This window comes from Protomyctophum bolini, assembly GCF_963924005.1.
Source record: "Protomyctophum bolini genome assembly, chromosome: 6".
NCBI lineage: Eukaryota > Metazoa > Chordata > Actinopteri > Myctophiformes > Myctophidae > Protomyctophum > Protomyctophum bolini.
The window spans coordinates 42,497,419-42,511,945 of NC_137867.1; the positions used below are offsets into that span (position 1 = coordinate 42,497,419).

General features: G+C 41.4%; 1 protein-coding gene across 1 annotated transcript; it reads right to left on the bottom strand.

Moving 5' to 3' along the window:
- Window positions 1-239: 239 nt before the first annotated feature.
- Window positions 240-9,227, bottom strand: LOC308317353 (calcium-binding mitochondrial carrier protein SCaMC-2-A-like). The gene is made up of 10 exons (XM_080766316.1): window positions 8,962-9,227; window positions 6,732-6,855; window positions 6,179-6,266; window positions 5,927-6,038; window positions 4,073-4,231; window positions 3,067-3,219; window positions 2,849-2,956; window positions 2,491-2,658; window positions 2,225-2,375; window positions 240-2,107 (listed from the first exon to the last, which is right to left on the bottom strand). The coding sequence occupies exons 1-10, from the start codon at window positions 9,118-9,120 to the stop codon at window positions 1,920-1,922; spliced, it is 1,410 nt and encodes a 469-aa protein (XP_080622442.1). The 5' UTR covers window positions 9,121-9,227; the 3' UTR covers window positions 240-1,919.
- Window positions 9,228-14,527: the final 5,300 nt, after the last annotated feature.

Below are 14,527 nucleotides of genomic sequence, written 5' to 3' on the forward strand. Positions count from 1 at the left end.
AGCAGATCTACAAGCTCACAATGTAGTCATCATGATGCATTGCGAGCTTGTAGATCTGCTATTAATATGGGGGGGGGGGGGCAAAGTAGCCAAAGTTCAAAAGTTAAGAAAATTGGAAATATAGCTCAAATTTACTTTTATGCAAACAGCATCCTTAAAGTATTTATTGTAATGCAATCGTTGGTTCAAAGAAATTGAAAATTCACCCACAGATTTCGGACAAAGCCAGGACACAAAAATATTTCAATAGACTGCATTTATTTGCCTGAAATGAACTGGTCCATTAAATCGCAATTTTAAAATCATAATACAAAAATAAACTTGATTCGCCAAGTTGACATTCAAAAGCCCTTCCAGCAATTTCCATTAAAGTGCATGTCGCCAGAGCTATGCAATCATTCATTACTCAAAGCAGTTATTCCACAATGTACAAATGTTTGAAGTATTTAACCACCAAGTGTGAACCCTGACACATAACTTAGGCTTAGTTGAATACATCCTAAACTTTACTCAAACATTTATACATTAAAGTAGTGCAATTAAGACATGTACATGTGGTTTGCAAAAAACAAAGAAAGGAAACCGTATAAAATGACAGACAGTAAAACGACAGACAGTAAATCTCAAAAATTCCAACTACCCGATCACTTCACTATCTCATCTCATAGCCACACAGCCAAAGATCTAGCAGCATTTGACAGGTGGCAGTGTGTTTTAAGTTAAGGTTCCAGTCTTCCTGAATGGATCATATTAACACATGTCACTCATCTATACATTTGCATTCATTCTCTTAAAGCTGCTACAAGAAATAATGTCAAAATGTTAATGACTTTTATTTTTGTATTCAGACAGCCAACAATGTGTAGAACGCTCCCAAAAAAAAAGTAGTCTGTGACACATCTAGGGGCCGCAATCTGCATTCAAAGATGTTCCTAGAAGCTGTGTCATTGGTCGAAAAATGGTCGAAAAATGAAAAACAATGACAAAGCTTCTAGAAAAATCTTTTAATGCAGATTGCGTTCTACCCATTGCTGGCTGTCCAAAAAATAAAATAAAAAGTAATTCAAATTTTGACATATTATTGCTTATAGCAGCTTTAAGGGTCATTCTCTCTGAGCACTACAACTATGAATACTAGTTGGCAGACACCAGCTACTATGAACTATTAAAAAAAAAAAGAATACAAAAGTGAACAATGTAGTTCTAGTGCTCAGTGTGGCTGGTGCTTTACACAGAGCTGTCCGCAACACCAGCATGTCCATTCGAAAGACCAAGCAACACAAGTACACAAATTCTCCAGAGTAAAAATAATAAATAGGTGGACGGACATAAATAAACACTTCAGTCTTTACGGAAAACTACAAGCACATTCTGCAATTTTCAAAGTTAAGACGGAGCAGAAGGTAAACAATAATCCACATATTAAGACTTTTGACAGGTGGTAGAACCGTTGAAGAGAATGGAACACTTGTTGATGTCACCATTGCCATGAACAGAAGTTTGCACTACAGAATCGGATTTTGTACAGTATCTTTAGTAGAAGGCACAAGTGCATGTTAAATGGATGGTGATTGAGGCCGTTCAGGTTTACAATGGTCACATAAGAAACAAACATTTTCTTAGGCACTGTCTGGAACACAAAACATTTGGTCCGATTTATAGTCACTATATAGCAGCATTTGCATAATCGACAGAGCTTCCATTTCCCCGCAACTTCAGAATAAATATCCTCCCCCTTGGCATCTCTTGTTGGTGTACTTGCTTTTTTGACTTTCATCAGCTGTCATTCACAGAATGAGAGGGTTCCACAAACTTGAGATACCTCCTGTACCCAAGCCCTTTGGGGTGGAGCATGAAAGAAAGTGTCAAATTGCACCCATGAAAGTTAAATCCTCTGGCCTCTGGCGAAGAAAGTTGCTTCAGCGTGAGGTCACCCCAAGGTAGGTTTTCAGGCGCTCATATACCACGTAGCTAATGCTGACGGCTGGAATCACTTTCAAAAAGTTGGGACCCAGGCCCCTGTAGAGTCCCAAGGGACCCTCTGTCTGAATAATGTTCTTGAAAAGACCCGTCATAGTAACCTGCGGCTGACTGCTCGACAGGGTAGCTGCAAAAAAAAGAAAAAGAAAAAAAAGATTATGCATGAGTTACTACTACACATAACAAGCCTAAACAATAAGAATAATCAGCTGAAATGACTGACATGTCATGACTGATGACTCACCATGTGCTTGCATGCGGGTGCGCACCAGAGCCAGCGGATAGCTGGCCAGTTGACCGCAAGTACTGGACACAGTGCCACAGGCCAGCAAAACAAGGATGCCAGGATCTGTGCTGTTGGCGCCATACCGCTCCAAATAGCTATTTTTCAGTGTCTAAGGATTGAATAGGAGAAAGCAATTAAACCTGAGAAATGAAGACTTCATAATCATATCCAATTGTTTTTACTCGATTATCCTACCTAGATCATCAGGTCTGTCTGTAACTTACCTCGTACACTGCCAGGTCAATGCCTGCATAGGGGATGATTCCCAACATGTTGGGGACATAGCCCTTGTAGAACGCTCCGAGGCCTTCCTTTCTGAAGATTTGCTTTGCGCAGTCCGAGATACCCGCATATTGGCCCGTCTTTCTTAGGGCAAGACGAGTTTTCAGGACCTTCAAGTGAAATAGAAAACGATGTTAATACATCGTTACCTGGCATCATAAGCGTCGCTTATACCTCGCACAGCAGAGATCTTAGGGAATATTTTGACTTTGAGATAACCTTATGGACGACGGTTGCAATTTTAGGAAGCCTATAAAATGTCTTTAAAACTAATCCTTTGTCCAATCCAAGTATAATTACCTCCATGGGGTAGATGGTACTCTGGGCAAACACACCAGCCAGAGAGCCGGCAACGAAACGGTCCACGATGTTCAGAGTCACAGAGTCACTGCCAATCAGACGCTTGATCTGTGTGAAAAAGGAACAAGGACCGTGTTAGAAAACCCTGAGCAGTAACTAAAAGCATGTCTTCTACCAGGAAAAAGGAACTCATGTTTGAGATGATAAAAAAAAGGTACCTGCTCGTAAGCCATGAATTTGAGAGCAGATTCCGGGGCGATTTTGATGATATTAATCCCATTCCCTCTCCACAAGGACCTCATCCCACCTTCTTTGATCATTTGGGAGAATCCACTCATAATGCAGATGTTGTTGGTTCGTGTTCCATGAACCTAATTGGGGAGGAGAGAAGAAGAGAGAATTCAGCCGATTGCCCTGGTAATGTGTGGAATGAACACGGCCAAATGCCAGTAAACTATGATTAGGACTAGTACGGCTGTCTTCTTAAGCAGCCACAATATGGAGAACCAAGTTTACTGTAGCCATGTAGCCCATCTCACCTGCAGCTATTTTGTCCCCCATTTACCCCCTCTTCCAACCGGTAAAGTACAGGTATGTGCCACATTAAGTAATGCACAAGCAATACCTGCAGCAATTTTCCACCCCTAATTCCTCCCTCTGCCAAGTGCCAACCAGTATTTCTAAAGTACAGGTATGTGCCAAATTAAGTAATGCACAAGCAATAGGTCAGGGCAGAAACTCTTGCCTGTTCTTATCAATGCTGGTCACCTATGACGAGCCTGCTGACGAATATTGAGGCCGTTGACACCAACAGACTTTGCAGTTAGTTACATAATTATGCAATATGTTCCCTTGGAGGGTGTGCTACTGTTCTGTCTATTGGATGACCTAGTGAACTAGGTTTAACAAATAGAGCGTGGACTCTGGACTCCTCGCCATAAACATTAACCAATTTATGATGCTTAAGTAATGGCCAACTCTTGAGCAATTTAGAGCAAGTAACTAAGCCACCTGCCCTTATGCAAAAGGCCTAAATGCTGCCCTAGAAAAGATTGCTAGACATTTCCAGCCTAACCCATACTATAGACGATTTCAGCCGTCCTCAACATGAGCCCTTAGCTAGCTACTGAACAATAACTATCAACTAAGCTGCTGGATTCTGGATCGAGCCCGTCACTGGATGCGGAAATGTGCTCAAATTAAATCAGATTTTGTTCTCCTTACCTGCATCATGACTTTGAGCCGGTCCAGCGGGGCAGTGAAGGTTCGAGACACAGCTCCAGCACCACCACCTGCAACCAGATGTCTCCACAACATCCCTGTCATCTTCTCCTCTGTAGTAAACTCATCAGGCACCATCAGGTTCTCACCCACATCAAAGATCTAGACGAGGGATCACAGAAATAATACAAAAAAAAACATTTATAATCATTACAAGAGCCAATAGAAAAACACAAGTTGGACATTGAAAACAACAAAGCTTTATTTATTCTAATCTAAAGCGGCCATGTCAAAGATGTTTGAATCAGAAATTCTATTCTGAGGAACGGATTTAGCAGGCGATTGACAACATGGCTGGTGATGTCCCAACAGGTTGAATTACGCAAGATTTGTCCTTGGGGACAGCAAAGTTTGCATCAAAGTGAGGTGTCATTTCAACTCAGGGTCAAGTCATGCGTCATTTAGGCCATGCAAGTTGAAAACCTGTGAGCTGGCAGTAGTGCTGCACAATTTTTTAAAATCGAGATTTAGATCCAGACATCTATGCAAACTCATTTCTAGATTTGAGCAAGAATCGTGCAGCACTAGGTTGGCCATCCAATTCATTTTAGTTACCCTTATGCTTTTGCTACAAGAGACTTTAATCGAATTAAGCACATTGATGTTATCCGCTTAAAGCCACAGTAGTTGGGTCCAGGTGCCAAGAATCATGCAGCAGAGTTAATATCAAATTGCAATAAAGCCATAAAAATGCTAATTTGTGCAATGCACAAAGGTTTCAGGACACCTTGCACAAAGGTTTCAGGACACCTTGCACAAAGGTTTCAGGACACCGTTTCAAAATAGATTTAATGAGCTACCCAATCCAAGCACAGATGGATAGATTTGTGGATCCATGCCAGTGTGAACTACCAACTCAACTTGGCAGTACTCCATCTGAACTCTAAAGTGACCAGTTCAGTAGCCTTGTGGTTAGTGTCTGCCACTCTGCCCTGAGATTGTGAGGTCGTTGTTCGATCCCCGGGCCAAATAAAAGACTATAAATGGGACCCGGTGCCTTGGTGCCTCCCTGCTTGGCATGGGCCCCCAAGTCCCTTTGACATACTGGCGTCATGTCCAAGGGGATCATACTACAAGTTCCAAGTGTCACGCTGCCTCAAGCGCTACAGAAACCTGAGACAGGATATTGGGCAACATGGCTGGGCTTCAGTGGGCTACCTACCATCTTCTAAAGTGACAACAAATGAACATGTTAGGAGGGATATGGGCAAGTAATGGCCATATAATTTCATTTATAAAACAAACTGACACGGGTACCTCTATGACCTTTAATTTTAGCCCCAGGACATTCTGTGAATATGCCTGCATATCTAGTAGTCTACTGGCTGCTAACTGTCGTACAGTATTTCAATGGCACCCAGGACTGTCTGCAAGGACCCCACAGAAGGCAATTTGAGCCCGCTTCTCAACACTAAATTTACAATTACATAAGAGCTAAGTAAAAACCAGGATATCCCTCAGACATAATCCTTTCTGACATAACTTACGCCAATATAGCTTTTACAGACCAATTACTGCTTAACTGCTGATTCATGTGTGTCAACCTGATAAAAGTGCCAAAAGAAAGTACACTACTACATTACTTCTGTGTCGTCCTTCCCTGAGTAAGTATGCCTTGCGGAGCCATGAGGCCCATAGGGCCGGAGCAGGTGATGTACAAGTACACCCTCTGGACATGGCGCCAAAATGTCTTGCACTGGGTCCCATCGTTATAGTCTTTGGTATGACCCCGGCCGAGGATCAAACCCCCAGGGCGGACACTCCACTAAAGCACATCATCCCACGCTCTGCTCTTACCGTAGAGTGCTTCCAGTATAGAATTATCTCAGGAATGCTCTCCGTCCTGTCCACCAAGGGGTAGTTGCTCCAATCACTCCATCCGATTGTCATCGTTCCATTCTTATCCATGCTATTAAAAAGAAAGGGGGGGGGGGATAACCAAATTACCACGAGATGGTCATTGTCGTTTTATGTTTCTTCTTCATTGACTAATGGATTTGTGGGGAACATCCTCGTACCCCTCTCTTTGTCTACTTTCATGGACATTACCTTTTAAGGACATTCTCTGCATGCTGTTCAGAAAGGTGCACACCAAGATCCCTGAGAGACTCCATGAACACCTTGGAACTGATAGGACCTTTAAAAAAGGAAACAAAACGATGTTTTTAATTTATACAAAAGAAGTGCACTTTTAACTTCTTCTAAAAGAGATTCCATTATAATTCAATGACTTGATGGAACAAAACAAATGTGACTGTCGGTCCATCATTGCGTAGCTATAGTCCTTTAAGACATTACATGTAATTTAAGACATTACATGAAATGCAACAGCCATGACCTATGCGTTACGGTTACATCAAGAAACAAGTGGATCTGTTTAACTGCCATGACCTATGACAGAGAATGACGTTCACACGGCCAAGAGTGAACGTCACTGGATGTTTCGTAGCGTTGTACTTTAGTACCCCTACATAATAAGTTAAGCAGGTGGCTAAAGTGACGTCCCCCCTTTGCCTTATCTATTTGGGGTTCCATTTTCTAGTGGGTGGGCATGGATGAAACTTAACTAAGTTTAGCAAACACAGGATCAATCAAGTCATACCTTTATTCTTTTTATCCCAACTTTTGACAACCAGCTTCAGGTCCCTCTCGTAGTCTTGCAAATAGTGGACAAAATCCTCAACATCCAGCTGTCCATTGAGGTCCTCTTCCCTCTTGGAAGATTTCTACAGGGAAAACAAAAAGACAAAACACAATACTGTGAATGGAATGGAACACAAATCATGGGGCTGCAGACAGTGCTGTATGCATTGTGTGAACCAATGTCATGCAGTAATACTACCCCTTTAACATAGACAGTTATGAAACCTGCCCCACACCTTCTTTCACGCAATATTCAATGACCTTTTTTGCTACAACACTGCCGTTTCATTAAAAGAAATCAGTTGACCACAGTGCAGAGGCTCACTTCTGAAACGAATCGCCAAAATGGCATCCCAGAATGCATGGATTCAAGCAAAAGACCTTTGCAACCTGAAAACCTTTGCATGACCAAGTCCTAATGTGATTTGTGAAACATCGTGGTGTTTTAGTCATGTTGCTCTACATACTGCCAAACCAGGTGGAGAAGTCGGCGAGTCGCAGACTGAGGCTTTTAACCTTTGACTTTATAGAGTATATAAGTATGACTTACTGTTTTAAATGCTTCTTAACATTGCTAGTATGACCTTAAAATAACCCAATATAGCTACACGCTCTGTTGATGGGCTGTTTGCTGCGCAACATGCTGCCATAGCAGACATACTGAAATCATTCGTGGCGTGCTGACAACTTCAAGCCATGAGAATGTGCATTTTAACTATGGCTTGTGATAATAAGACCCTACACCACCGACCGCAACAGTGGTGTAGGCCAGGGTCAGATCACAAGCCTGTCGCTGCCTGTGACCCAGCCAAGATTCAGGCCTGGGCTTGACTCCTTGAAGACGCCTGTGAGAGTGCAGGCTTCATCTCATGTCCAGCTTTAAATGTTAACTACGCTTCCAACACTCCAACAAGTGTTCTGCAACGTGACTGTGACTGACTGAGCAGAGTACCAGACGTCTCTTTAAAACTAGGACACGCTGGGGAGTCGGGACACTGGCGCTGGAGTAGAGGAGTGGACTGACAGCTGTGACATGGGAGCTGCAGTCTGGGAGCGTTGATAGTCACACGTTGATCCAGGCCACACAGAGAGGTTACCCTGGTGCACTCATCAAGTCACTCCAGCATCATAGAACAATGCGAAATAATACTGACACCCCTGATTAAATCACAATATTCTGATTGTAATCATTTGCAATAGTGCGTTTGTTCAGTCAACAGTCTGACTCCCTGTCTCTCCACCTCTTTAATAAACAGCAAATATATTTGCAGGTGGTAGGTGACAAAATGTCAGCCAATCAGGGAGAAAGTAGACAGTTCCAATTTTGTCTGCTCATTTCTTTGTGCCGTCATTTACAATTCCACACGTTTAATCTGTATCCGGGCTGAGTTCGCTAATCCTGATTGGATAAAATTGGCATCCTGACCTGAAATGCATTCTCTGTTTGATAAAAAGCTGGAGAAACAGAGACTCCCGTTACTGAACAAACACTTTATAGCAAGGTGTACAAACACAATATAGAGCTTTTTAACACTTATTTTAAACCAAAGAAAATCACTTCATGTAAAAAAAGGTTGTGTAACTTGTGTATTACCGGTATTTTAGCATTATGGGGTTTAATCTAGATTAAAAATAAATAGGATAACAGAATAGTATACTGTACATCATAAAAAATTAGCCATTCAAAGCGCATGTTACTGCACGGTTCACCGTGCACCGCTTATCAGTGCATTTAAAATGTAAACCATAGGTTGTAGCTTGACAGTAAAGAGAAGGTGCGGAAGGTGGCCAGTTCTTCAGCCGCCCTAAGATTTAGACTATTGTAGATTCCGACATTTTCGATCTATGACAGAATCGATCAAATGCATCTAAACATTTAGGCTAAGGGCAGCTACGTCGTCGTACCACGGTGTACAATCTCCCTGGGAGGGAGCATGCATCGCATGCCGGCTGCAGACAGACGTCATGAATAGAGCAACGAATCAAGCGGGACACCGGCGACTCGGCGAGGCCTAGTCGTACAGGCTTTTTTACTACGTGGAGTAATACCGGCTTTTCGTTGATAAGAGAAAAGTAACACAAAACAAAACATTCAGAGACCGAAATGAGTACCTTTAAACGCGTATTAGGCCTATGTATGAAATAAAGACAAGTGGGATATTAAATGTTTGGGTTTTTTTCCCCTTTACCTTCCGCCATTTCTGGTAGGTGGTGAATTCCTGGGAAGGGAGGAAAACGCTCAGCTTGAACAGAGACTTGAGCTCCGACGGCAGTCCGTTGGACTCGAAGTATTCCACCTCGACCCGGTCCGAGTTGGGGACAGGCACGTACAGGCACAGGCCGAGCATAGTTTATGGCTCAAAAATATATATTTATATAATACAATAAATAAGAAATAAATACTGGCGTGCTGTGCTGCTCTCACTGACTCACAAACTTGCCGAGCCGACGTACTTTAACGATATGCCGGCTAGGAAGTGTCACGGCAGTGAAAAAATGCCAGTAGACTCCTCCCCTTTCCGAGAATAGGACTACGTCATTGGCGGTTGGCCAGTTTCCCCTCCCACCATCGTGACGTCGGTTTACTACCGGGCAATGGGCGTTGACATTCCATTGACGGGACCGCTACAATGCCGATTTCAAACCCTCTTTTTCGGTGTTGCCATGTCCGCTAAGTCACTCCGGGCTTTATAGATTTGTTTTATTTTTTATCCCCATTAGTTGGTGACTGGTGAGTAACTGAGTCTCCCTCCCTGGGGTCCACATAAAAACAACAACATAAAACCAAAGTTGGCAATGAAATATTTCTCATTCTGATCAATTGAAAACGGAGGACCCTGATGTAAACAAGTCTTTCGTGCTGTTTCTAGTTACATATCCTCGTAGCAGTTTCCACCCCATCAATTTGCAAAAAAGCACAGAGTACAGTTTAATACAAATGCAATGCTAAAAAGGATTGAACCCAAAAAGCACTGTGACTTGTTTCCATCATTGGGGTCCACTCCTGACCTGCAGTATTCAATTCATAAGAAATAGGCTACTCAAGATTAGTTAATTGTTAGAATGTTTAAAAAAAATAGCCGATATACACGCTCACATGGCGCGTTGTGAACTTCTAGATCTGCTATATTTTCAAATAGCAGTAGCCTATAGATGTGGGCTTGTTTTCGTAGACCTGGGTGCTTATTTCTCTCGCAGTATCTGGCAACGCCGCATCTCTTCTTTTTGTAAATGATTCTGTGAATGTGAATGACTCCTGAGTCCTGACTCCCTCCGTGTTATTGTTATTTGAGTGTTTTTGACAAAAGCTGATGACGGTGATCGACAGCCTACGTAGTTCACTGTTCACCTGGCTAGACCACAACAACAGGTGCACAGCAACAATTTGAAATGTAAATAGACCCCTGCCCCTGGTAAGTTGTCACCTATATGTATTCTATTGATTTGGCCTAAATTAGGCCTGCCATGTGAGTTATAGAGAGAAAGGCTGAGAGCAAATGATTGTCTGTATTGTTGCTTTTGTCGATGTAACACTTTCCCCCCCCACACCAATAAAGCCACAGTTTTTTGCCCGCTTTGCATTGTCACAACCTTATTGGCCTAAACCTACACTTTTTATTTTTTGCATATTTGCATATTGCATATTGCATATTTTTTGCATATTTCTAAGAGGTCCCATTAAATATCTATCTACAAGGGAATGGGGAAAGGCCTCTTCTTGAGATAGTCAGTGTGTTGGACTCAAACACAAAGTCAAATTTAGTAGGAAACAAAAGCATTTGTCAGGAGGGGGTTCGAAGGGACGGGGGACAACCAGATATACCACTCTTTAAAAATGAGCACCGGCTAACTGGTTATACACAGAATGAGTTGCAGCTTCAAAATGTAAATGACGTTGAATGTTGTCTGCTTGTATCACTAGGCCAATAAAAAGAAACTCAGAGTTGTTGTTATAAACAGCCTGACACTTACAGAACAGAAATAAATAAATCTTTGAGGAAATCTTGCTCAGAAAAATTGCCAGGATTCAAATCAAGTATTTATACAATAGGTAGCTCTGGTCCATAGCACTAATGCCCTTTGCAGCAATTGCAGAAAAGGGCATTAGGGCTATGGACCAGAGCTAATTCATAGGCTATGTTGTGATATAACTAAAATATAACGGCCTACTTCAACCGTAAATAACCTACTATACTTTTCTCTTTTTTTCTTTTCTTGAGTGACACAGTTTTTTTGTTGTTTTTATAAGAGTGACACAATTATTGGATACTACTATACCCCTGTGCTTCACAGATTGACAGATTGACATGAATCAATTTCTAACTCTGCAGGAGTGACTCTCTCTCTCTTCAAGTGTGAAAGTCACTAGCTGTTAAAAGGTCAGCGCAATGCAAACAGCCCGCCAAATCTTCCAGGCAGTTTTCAGCGGGGGGAGCTCGTGACTGAAGGACGTGCCAAACAGGTGGTCTGTTTGTATATATGGGTCAAGCTGTGAAGGGGACAGTTGAGCCTGGGAACCCCTCAGGGTCACATGTGTTGTATGTATGTAGCTGCCTCAGTTATGCTTGCTTAACACAATAATCTGCAACCTGGAGATCTCAGCAGTGGTGTAAAGTAACTAAGTACATTTACTGTATACTCAAGTAACATTTTGAGGTACTTTTACCTTACTGGAGTTTTTCCAATTACATCCAATACTTTTACTTCTACTCCACTGCATCTCGGATCCAAATATTGTACTTTTAGTCCACTACATTTATTTAAAAACTTTAGTTACTAGTTACTTTGTAAATTTGTATTATTATTAGCATAAATTCTGGATTTTTACTTGTAACAGAGTAGTTCTATATATTGCAGTATTTATACTTTTACCTAAGTGAGACATTCAACAAAAACAGCCGATCTACAAGCTCACACAGCGCAGGACTTTCTGAGCTTGTAGATCGGCTGTTTGAGATTTGGTGTAGATTGAAAAAGAACGCACAGTGGTACAGTGCAATGCAGGTCTGTTTCAGTGAAATTGAGATGATAATTACAAATATTTAGTATTCTGCGGCACCCCTGTAGCACCCACTTTGAGAAACCCTGATCTAAGAAAGCATAATGGCCTCATTCATACTTGCATGGTTTCCGCCACCATCGGTGTATGAATGTGTGTGTGAATGTAATGCACAATCTATGTAAAGCACGGTGGATAAAGGCGCTATATAAATACACCATTTTACTGCTCACCCAAACACATCTCTCTGTTTTTACTAACCAATCACCTAAAACTTTAAGGCTATAAGTGTTGCCAATGCCATGCATATACAGTTTTGGAATGTTGCCTGGATGTCAATACATTGGACCTTAATTAAACATATCAGACATATTCACAAGGTTTGTTAATAGAGCAGACGATAGATATATAAATTATGGACTTAGATGGTTATTCGTCTCAACTGCTCAATTGTATATATACCGGTAGGCTAATTCATACTACTGCTGGTTTTGCTAGTACAAATACATTTTAAGCAAATGATCTATGTACAATACTTATCCAAAAGGCAATAGGCTATCGCTACTGTAGGCAGGTAATAAGTTAATTCTTAAAACAAAACAAGTCATTATATAACCTGTTTGTGCATGCTTTTGTGCACGTGTTCAACACGGGAAAGCCTTGATGACTTTATGGTCACTAAAAAGGATGCAACTAATTACACAGACTTTGACCTGTACTTAAAGGAGAATTCCATACTAAAAGGCTTTCTTAGTAGTTCTTACGTCCCCATCAAAGAGGTCCAGGTGTTATTTTGTGCAAAAGCTCCTTATTGGCTTGCATTGAATTGAATGGGATGTATGGGGTGTTGCGCTAATTCGCTTATTTCAATCGCTCAAAAAAAAAATGTAATGTAAATAATAACCCAAGCGGCACACTTTACTACTTATTTCGATGGAAATAAGCGAATTAGCACAACACCCCATACAGTATACATCCCATTCCATTCAATGCAATTCATTTAGGGCTTATGGTAGGGGAAATAGCCAATAAGTAGCTTTTGCACAAAATAACACCTGGACCTCTTTGACCTCAACTACAAAGAAAGGTAAGAAAGCCTTTTAGTATGGAATTCTCCTTTAACCAAAGCGAGATTTATATTATTTCTCACGAAGGCATGTGTAGTGCACTAAAAAAGACAAAAAGAAAATCCTGATCAACACGATCACCACGCGTTGCATACGCGACCAACTGTGAGCTTGTAAATGTAAATATGCTGGTTTCAGTGCATCATGACACATTGTACATCTACACATTGTAGATCTGCTAGTTTCTGACTATAGTGTGCACTGCAAACAGTGGAACATTTATGTTAAGGACCTGTCCATATCTGCGGAACAACAACACAAGGTGGGAGTGAGTGAAGAATAAAGATATCTTATCAGCCAAAAAGAGGTATAGCCACCCTACAATCAGTCAGATGGCACTTATTAATTATTTATCTCGTTATATCCCTCCCTTGTCGTTCAGTATCTTTAAATTATGTTACAGTTTGGTATGCCACACGAAATGGCATGGGCAATAATATGGCATTGTGTACAGAGAACACTCACTGCACTGTCCCTATATATGTAGGTATATATTCTCTATAGCTCTTTATCAGCATTTATTTACATAGTCATTGAGTAAACAGTGCGCATGTCATGTAGTCATATGTAGGTAGTGGTGCATTTGGTGAAGATAATAGCCTATACTAATAGCTGTGTGTGTGTGTGTGTGTGTGTGTGTGTGTGTGTGTGTGTGTGTGTGTGTGTGTGTGTGTGTGTGTGTGATTGATGTATTGATTGAAGATGTTATTCACACCATGTAGAATGGCTAGGTCAATACAAAAACTGCTTAGAGGATAAAACCCGAAAAAGCACTAAGACCCTCCATTTTGAATTCATCAGACCATTTAAAGACGTATACCAATATACATGACATGATGATGTACGATGATGAGAGCACCCCTCACTTCACACGGGTGTGATTTTTGGTTGTATACTATAGGGACAGAAAGCAGGCCTTTCCCCGATGACCTGAGAGGTCTAGAAGATGGTCTGTGATATTGTACAGGTTCAGAAATACATTTTTGGCCCTCAACCAGTGTTGTTTTTGTCAACTAAAACTAAGACGAAAAATGTTCATTGACTACCTTTTTCCACTGACGAAAACTAAATGAAAACGAAGCTATGATGACTAAAACTATAAGCTAAATGTATTGACAATTTCGTCAACAGATAGAAACTAGACTAAAATGTTAGGAAGGGACTAGTGGACAAGAGAAGTATAATAAGTGATTTTACACTTGGTTAAGTTAGTTGCATGGTGAATGCAGATTGCGGCCCCTAGATGTGTCACAGAGACAATTTTTTGGGGGGGAGCGTTCTACCCATTGCTGGTTGTCTGAATACCAAAAAAAAAAGAAGAAGGTAATTAAAAGTTTTACATAATGCTTATAGCAGCTTTAACGTACCAGACATAGCCTATGTCCGGTGGGCCGACCCGCAGTGGGCCGGTCTGTTAACTAAAATGTTAACTTAGTTGTCTGTTTCAGTGTAGCTGTCTGTTTGTTTTTGTTGTTCTGTAAGTGGTGGTATTAAGGGGCTTATGTTTTTTCAAGTATTTGCATGTGCCTCGATCGACCCGAAAAGTCGGTAGAGTATCTGCGCACTGGTTGTGGTGCTGGGCCAGTCAGGGCCAAATCCCGCAAAAATGTCAGGGACGAATTACGAGCC

Bases quoted from the DNA above. Each gene is read 5' to 3' on its own strand.
- LOC308317353 (XM_080766316.1), bottom strand. From the start codon at position 9,120: ATGCTCGGCCTGTGCCTGTACGTGCCTGTCCCCAACTCGGACCGGGTC. The intron at 6,267-6,731 runs GTATGACTTGAT...CCTTTTTTAAAG, and splicing joins TTGGGATAAAAAGAATAAAG to GTCCTATCAGTTCCAAGGTG. The intron at 2,376-2,490 runs GTAAGTTACAGA...TTCAATCCTTAG, and splicing joins TTGACCTGGCAGTGTACGAG to ACACTGAAAAATAGCTATTT.